This window comes from Saccostrea echinata, unplaced genomic scaffold (genome assembly GCF_033153115.1).
Source record: "Saccostrea echinata isolate AGI-Se365-2 ecotype Australia unplaced genomic scaffold, CSIRO_AGI_Sech_v1 ptg000022l, whole genome shotgun sequence".
NCBI lineage: Eukaryota > Metazoa > Mollusca > Bivalvia > Ostreida > Ostreidae > Saccostrea > Saccostrea echinata.
This window is the reverse complement of record NW_026889771.1, coordinates 954,124-963,055: the sequence shown is the minus strand read 5'-3', so window position 1 is coordinate 963,055 and position 8,932 is coordinate 954,124. Positions and strand designations below refer to the sequence as shown.

The 8,932-nt window shown below is 31.8% G+C and overlaps 1 protein-coding gene across 1 annotated transcript; it reads left to right on the top strand.

The window, feature by feature from the left end:
* Positions 1-493: 493 nt before the first annotated feature.
* On the top strand, positions 494-1,759 carry LOC133190611 (uncharacterized). Its single transcript, XM_061326301.1, has one exon. It carries the CDS (start codon positions 494-496, stop codon positions 1,757-1,759), a length of 1,266 nt encoding a protein of 421 aa, XP_061182285.1.
* Positions 1,760-8,932: the final 7,173 nt, after the last annotated feature.

Genomic DNA, 8,932 nt, shown 5'->3' with positions numbered 1-8,932 from the left:
GAAAGAATAAGAAAACATGGAATATGCATACATCAATAAATTCGTTATACATTCTTCTTCCTTTCCATATTTCCATTTAATTTTTATGTGCCCCCGATTTGTAAATATTTCGATTAAATCACCCGCATCTTGGGTAAATTTTGTTGATGTGCACCAGCTGGGACGGAAGTGCCCGGTATTTTCGGGTATCATCATTACGTGTAATGTCATTCGGAACATTAAATGCGAGAAGGAATAAATCCCGAATTTTCTCTTCATATAACATGTAACGGTAAGTTCTGTGAATAACAAGAAAACTTTAACTAGCAAATTCTAATGGATGAAAAAAAAGTCACGTGACATCTAAGGGTATGGCGGCTTAATTTGAGCTCCAGAGTTTTTGGTCAATTTAGGGCATTTATAGAAGGATTTAATATTCGTACCTTGGTTTATTGTGTCCTTTTGTGCCTGGAGAGTGTTATTTGTGATATCTGTGCATATTTCTGCATTTACAATGCCGTCAGACACGAGAAGGAAAACCGGGGCAAGTTCTAAAAAACAGACTGAGGATTGTTCACAGAAGAATCCAGGTAACACAAAGTCGCCTAGTTCTCCCAGTAAAAAAAGTGTGAGCGAACCGATAGAAGAAACAACCGTTAATCGGTCTATTGTTGACAGCTCTCAGTCTCGCTCTATTGATGACATTAAAACAACTGTTGAAGCTATAAGAAATGATCTATGGGAGGGTGATCAGAGCGTAATTTCAAAATTAAAATACGTTGCAGAACAAAGCGAGAGCAATTATGATGACATATCTTTGCTACGTCAAGAAAACACTCAACTGCGGAGAGAACTGGAATTACTACGGTCAGTTGTAATTCGAATGGACAGAAAAATGTCTCTTATGGAACACGAGGTTACGGATCTTAGGTCAAGGTCTATGCGAGACAATATCCTTATTCACAATTATCCTTACGAACCCAATGAGGACCTACCCACATCAATGCCAGTAACTTTTAAAGAACTTCTAGGGGTGGATGTTAGTTTTGTAAGGATTCATAGGAATGGGGCACGCCCACAATACAATTCTGACCGACCTGTATCCATTACTGCAAAGTTGACCGACCGTAGTAAAATTAACACAATTCTTAATGCTCAAAAGCTAAAGAAAATTGCCAAACAACCATTACCGTTCTTTATTACTACACAACAACCTGCATCCATTGTATCCGCTCGAAACAGGGTTTATGATACAGCAGAGTCTTTGCGCAGCCAAAACATCACTGTTAAGATTCAAAAGAATCAGATCATCTTGCCCAATGGCTCCAGTTATAAAGATGACATACCATTTCTATCAAATGCGGACGCCTTATTGGTAACGCCTGAAGAGACAGAACATCTAGACTCAGTTGAAACAAAAAATTCGCACCCCATCAAAAAGGACGGCTCGGAATTTATGGCTTTCGGTGCTCGAGTTAAGACTGTGGAGGATGTCAAGAATATGTACAGCAAGGTTTTAATAGATCCATATGCAGCAAGTTCAGATAATCGTATCTTAGTTTATAGATTTTCTACAGAAGATGGTACCGTGCACGAAAATTATCATGATGATTGTGAACATGGGGCAGGGCGCAGACTTTTGCGATACATGAGAGAAAATCAAATTCACAACACAGCTTTCGTCATTACAAGATGGATGGGCGAAGCCCATATTGGACCTCAAAGATTCGCAATCATGGAACAACTAATAAACGAAGTCGCTAATTCCATGGACATTTGACTTTTGAAGCCATATGCACGGTAATCTGACAGTACATAACTTTAACAATAATACAACTTAGTAAAGAACTATTATAATTGACATAATAGGCGTTTTATGAAATGTGGCCTTTATGATTTTGTAAATATGTTTTTCTTTTCATAAGAGAATACGAATATTAATGCCGTCTTCATTTCAAATTTTAAAATATTGAAAGTTGTGTTTAAAAAATCTTTATTTTTGTCAATAGAAATGCAAAAATCCGGATTTAAAAATAATTTCCGACTTGGAAAATATATTTGTAGTTTTCCGGAATTTAAATGTTCACTCTTTTTTGTTTATTATTTTATCTTCATGGCGGCATATCCGATATGATTTATTTTCATAAATTGTCTCTGCCCTTCCGACCAAATCTCTAACAAGTCCATATCTACCTCTCTATGATGCATATGTCTTTATTACTAAACCCTTCTCCAATCTTCTCTTCTACCTTTAGAGCAACTTCTTTTCTGTTTCTCATTCTGCATGTTTATGAGTTAATGATGGTAAGTGAATGTTTGTCCAAGTGCTTTGCAACAGTTCAATTTCATATATCATGTCTGGTGTTACAGTAATTTCAGCAAACTGTCAGGGTCTGCATGATTATAAAAAGAGAAAGGATGTACTCCAATATTATAAGCAATTTCAATGCAATATTCTGTGTCTACAAGATACTCATTTTACAAGTGATATGGAGAATGATATAAGAAATGAATGGGGATATGAGGCATATTTTAATTCTTTTTCATCAAAGTCAAGAGGTGTAGCTATATTTTTGAATAATAATTTTGAGCATAAGGTTCATAATAAAATATCTGATGATGCAGGGAATCTTTTGGCTCTAGATTTGACAATTGAAAACAAGCGTCTGAGCTTAATTACAATATATGGACCAAATGAGGATACACCCTCATTTTATGAAAGACTATCAGAAATTATAAAAGATTTATCAAATCAAGATGTTATTTTGGTAGGAGATTTTAATTTAGTTTTGGACCCAGAAAAAGATTATTTCAATTATCTTCACATTAATAATCCAAAGGCAAGAAGTAAAGTTTTAGAAATCATTTCTGATTACAATTTCAGTGATATTTATAGAGAAATGAATCCTGATGAAACAAGATATACTTGGCGTAAACCTTCCCCATGTAAACAAGCAAGATTAGACTTCTTTCTTATATCAAGTTCTTATTTAAATAGTGTTGAAGAAAGTAAAATTTTGAATAGTTATAAATCTGACCACTCACCTATATATTTAAAGATTAAATTAAATGAGCTGACACATGGAAAGGGTTTGTGGAAATTTAATAACTCACTTCTTCAAGATATTAAGTATATTGAAACAGTCAACAAAGTTATTCAGGAAACAAAAGAAAATTATGCATTACCTATATATTCTAAAGAATATATCAAAGATATATCACCTGCAGAAATTCAGTTTACTATAGATGATCAGCTTTTTCTTGAAACACTCTTAATGGAAATTAGAGGTAAAACCATTTCATTTTCTAGTTATATAAAGAAAAAAAGTAATGAGAAAGAAAAACAGCTAATGTCTGAAATTGAAAATCTGGAAAAAGACTATGATAAAAATATCCAAACAATTAATGATAAGAAAAAGGAATTGGAAAATATAAAAGACCACAAACTTATGGGAAATATCATAAGGTCTAGAGTAAAATGGATGAATGAAGGAGAAAAACCTACTAATTACTTTCTCAACCTTGAGAACAGACACTATACAAATAAAATAATCCCTAAATTGATTAAAGATGAATCAATAGATTCGGAAGTAACAAATCAGAAAGACATTCTTCTGGAAATTGAAAAATATTATAAAATACTCTATGAGGCTAATTCTGCGGTAACAGATGTTGATTTAAGTGATCATACTTGGGATATTTCTGCAGAAAAACTAAGTGATACACAAAAGAATAGTCTTGAAGGGGAAATATCTTTGAATGAAGCATTACTAGTTTTGAAAAATATGTCAAATGATAAAAGTCCTGGAAGCGATGGCTTTACAACAGAATTCTTCAAAGTGTTTTGGAAACAGTTAGGTAATTTCATAGTAAGATCAATAAATTATGGTTATAAAAAAGGAGAGCTTTCTGTAACACAAAAACAGGGAATTATCACTTGTATACCTAAAGAAGGAAAAAGTAAATTTTTTATAAAAAATTGGCGCCCAATATCTTTACTAAATGTTGTCTATAAAATAGGTTCTGGCTGTATAGCAAGTCGAATGAAAAATATCTTGAACACAATCATAAGTTCAGACCAGACAGGTTTTGTACCCGGAAGATACATAGGTGAAAATACTAGATTAATTTATGATTTAATGCATTATACAGAAGAAAGAAATATCCCTGGATTGTTGTTAATGATTGATTTTGAAAAAGCTTTTGACACAGTGTCATGGAATTTTATTGATAAAGCTCTTACATTCTTTAATTTTCGGCCTTCTCTAAGAAGATGGATTTCAGTATTTCAATGTAATATTGTATCAGCTATCAATCAAGCAGGTCATTTATCCAATTTTTTTAAACTAGGCCGTGGCTGTCGTCAGGGTGATCCAATTTCACCATATTTATTTTTACTATGTGCAGAAATTTTAGCTTTAAAAATAAAAAATAACAAAAAAATTAAAGGTATTAAAATTGATGAGGAGGAATATTTAATGTCTCAATATGCGGATGATACGCTAGTTATACTAGATGGAACAGAACAATCCCTAAGAAACTGTATTGAAGAAATAAATAAATTCTATAAATTATCAGGACTTAAAATTAATCTCTCTAAGACACAAATAGTATGGATAGGAAGCAAAAAGTATTCAAATGAAAGATTACTTAATGAAATGAATTTCCAGTGGACAACACAATTTAAAGTATTAGGTATTTATTTTGACGTGGACTTAACTAGAATTCCAAAACTTAATTATGACAAAAAATTGGTTAAAATTAAGAATATAATACTACAATGGAGTAAAAGACGTACAACTCCCTTGGGTAGGATTTCACTTATTAAATCACTACTAATAGCACAGTTAAACCATCTCTTTATTGCTTTACCTTCACCTTCTGAATGTTTTGTTAAAAATCTAAATAATGTTATGTTTAATTTTCTATGGAGATCTAAAGTGGACAAGATAAAAAGAAAACAAATTACTCAAGAGTATAAGAGTGGTGGATTGAATATGATCGATATAAATAACTACATTAAGGGCTTAAAATCATCTTGGATTAAAAGACTATTCAATGGCCAGGATTCAAAATGGAGATCACTTATTCAAAAAGCCTTTAATATTGAAAAATTATTTAATACTGGCTCAAATTATATTGAACTAATTTTACAAAGTATAACTAATAATTTTTGGAAAGATACATTAATTGCCTTCAAGAACATAGAAGACAAAATGAAAATAGATTCCTGGGAAGATTTCATCTCTCAACCATTATGGCACAATAAAAAACTCATAATTGACAATAAGCCCATTTTTTATTCTAAATGGTTTATCAATGGTGTAATATTTATTTCAGATTTGTTAGATGAACAGGGAACTTTTCTAAAATTAGAAGAACTTCAAGCAAAATTTAATATAGAAACCAATTTTTTAACCTATGCAAGTCTACAGAAAGTTATAAAAGTAGCTATGGCTGTAGAAAAAGTAAACAAAGAAAGATCAAACCCAAAGCCCATTCTACCTTTTTATTTAAAATTATTCTGTTTAGCTAAAAAAGGAACAAAACCTATGTATAATATTTTGAATACAGAACATGTAGTACATATAGAATTTCCAATAGATAGTTGTACATTCATACTTGGAAACCCAATACCCAATAGTAAGGAATTAAATACAATACTGTTATGTATTTAATCATTTATATACAGAACTAAATGTCGTAATGAGGTTTTGAGATTACAAGGATTACGTGGAGATGTTAAAACATTACTATCTACCATGAAATATAGCGCAACAAAAAGTAATCAAATTAAAGAGTTTAATAATAAATGGAAAAATTGGCTTTCACTTATGTAAGACCCTGCAAATAGGCACTTAAAGATATTTTGCACAATCCTTGGACATACTCTTACCAGTACTTTAATGAACAGACATTTATCTTTGATCATGCTCTTCTTTTACCATTCTCAACCCCCTCCCCTCTCTCTCCTTCTTTCTTTCTTTCTCTCTCTCTCTCTCTCTCTCTCTCTATCTCTCAGTTGTCACAATTATAATTTTTTTTTTGTTTATTATATTCATTAATGATATAATGTTGTAATCCAGATTATAGACATGTATGTGACAATTGGTATTAATAATAATAAAAAAAAAAAAAAAAAAAAAAAAAAAAATTCTAATGGATGAATATTAACTTTTAACAGACGACCTAGACAACCAAATTTCACAATATCGTTATTGTAAAGCCTGGAATTTTTTTTAATGCAGAACATTTATAAAGTTAGAGTTACCGTTATTGTACTTCCGTCCCAGCTGGTGCACATCAACAAAATTTACCCAAGATGCGGGTGATTTAATCGAAATATTTACAAATCGGGGGCACATAAAAATTGAATGGAAATATGAAAAGGAAGAAGAATGTATAATGAATTTATTGATGTATGCATATTCCAAGTTTTCTTATTCTTTCGATAAATACTCAGGCGAAGTTTAAGCAAGGTGAGGCAGACGATGAGAAAAGAGTTGCAAGCATTCTCTCTTTTTATGTATCAGTCGAAAACGGTTTATTTAAAAACAGCATATAGAGACAAAAGAGTTACATTATTGATAATATAAAGTGCATATAAGAATATAAAAATAGGAAAAAGGTGACTCGGCCCCAGATTTAAAAAGAAAAAAAATGGAAAGGGGGGGGGGTCGTCCATACCCCAAGTGCCTGTGCCTGATATAAGACTTTCACTAACTGTCAGTAGAAACAATAAGATATACTGGAATTGTTGCGTAACCAGTGGTAATATTTAATTCCCGCGCTTGTGCATATTTCATCTAGTGCTTACATATGTCTGAATTTTCGCGTATAAACCTTCAAACTTCAGAAGGTCACTCGGAAAGATCGTAGCCAAGTCAATTTGACTTTTAAAAAAAAAAATTCATCTTTCATCTTCTATTTTGTAAATGAAACAGCGTTTTACACCCAATGAAGAAAGCGTTTACGTATCAATTACATAATAGAAGTGCTAGTTGTTTTCCTACACAATTTATTTCTAACTAGATTAAATTCGTCTTTATTTGCAAAGGATAAATGTCTATTGTACATGATTTTTTTTTCAAAACTTTGGTCCTTGTTTCATCACACACACTTGAGCATCACTGAAGAAATATAATTTGTCGAAATGCGCATTTGGTGCATCAAAATTGATACCGTATATGGTATACACATCTGAGGTTGTGAAAAATAATAGCTTTCTTTTATGACCCTTAATTCTTTGAAAAAGTATCATACAGTCCGATCAAAAAGTTTATTAAAAAAATCAATAAATAGCAAAATAATGAGAAAGAAAGCTGTCACAAGTTGTAAACTTTATTTTCACACAATAGCATTTATATGATATCCACTCAAACTTCTTTAAAGTGTTGATTTCTTACTTATGATTTTTTTTTTATATGTTCCTATTTCTCTTAAAAGTTTAGAGTAATCGAATGGATTCACAATACGAGGGTTGTCCCAGAAAAAAACGAACATTTTCAATATTTTTTGTTTCACTTATATTATAAAGTTAAAAACTGGTATGCACCATAATCAACATTTTTGGCACAATCCACAGAAATTTCAAAAAAATATCTCTTTTAATAATATTTTTATCCTTGATCAACGAATCATTCAAAATAGCTGTCGGCGCAACACCGACGATGTCAACACGTAGCTCGTGGGGTTTTTGGATTTGTTCAGGAAACGTGCATCTTTAAAAAATTGTTCGAAGTATAAATTCGATATTGCATTTGATTTTCTTTTAGTTCTCGAGTTATCCATTTCACACAAGCTACAGTTAAGAATAAATCAAGGAATTAATTCTTTTAAAAGACAATTTCCCAATCATAAATCTAACTGCTCGCATAGTTACATGTAACGGCGGTCTCCACGTATGACGTCTAGCTCTAGACTTTTCAGTTGTCACTTTTGTAGCCTACTAAACGCTTATTCCACCGGATAACTAGTCCATTCATCTTTGAACCTCTTTTACTATGTATAAACCGTGTTCGATACATATACTGCAGTATTTGTGTCGTTCCCTGGTTCCCATCTCTTTCAGCGTATGAACAGGGTCCACACAGTACTGAGTAATAATTTGATTGTCCCCCGACAATATCTAACTAATACTAATAGTGTTTGTGCATATAACGTCATATTTTTCTTATTCATGATGTCAGAGTATTGATTTTTTACACACGCATACTCTTAGATTATACACTTTCTATGGATGTAATTTTGGTTACATTATATTTCCGTCTAGCCTGATAATAAAGAAAACATCGCTGTAAATGCAATTTTTGAAAGTCAAAAAATTGTCGTGCGCCGACTACCGATATTTAACACCCTTTTGGCCGGTTGCGTACCTCGGATTTAAACCTTCGATCAATGATTCCGGGTTTAAATCCAAGTTTACTCGTTGCACACAGGTAAGGCTTGGCTGAGTACAGCTCAGAATTACAGTAAATTCTGAACCTGGTGTAGGGGTGGTTTAAACCAAGCTTGATATCGTTTCCTTGGATTTTTGGTAGAATATTTTGATATTTTGAACTGTTTTGAGGTTGCAGAAATGTTTTATGGTGATGATGATTGTATTGATAGATTTCGCCGTATTAAAAAGGCTATTCTGCAAGAATTTTTTTTATGGTCATATTGTTTTTTTTTCCTTTTTTTTTTTTTGCACAACTCTTCAATGTGCCGTTTTAACACTGATGCAGCTAAATTATAAAGTTACTAGAAATTTTCAAAAGGGAATTTATTTGGGTACACAAATGTACATTAAAATGAGTTTTATAGAAACGTTCTCATCAAATCAATCAAATCAAATTACAATTTTCACACTTTCAAACAAAGCAAACAGATGATGATACACATTCCAATAATTTCTAATAATGCCGAATTCTTTAGATATAAAAAGTTTATTTTTCAACTATTGTGCAGGCTA

Bases quoted from the DNA above. Each gene is read 5' to 3' on its own strand.
- LOC133190611 (XM_061326301.1), top strand. From the start codon at position 494: ATGCCGTCAGACACGAGAAGGAAAACCGGGGCAAGTTCTAAAAAACAG.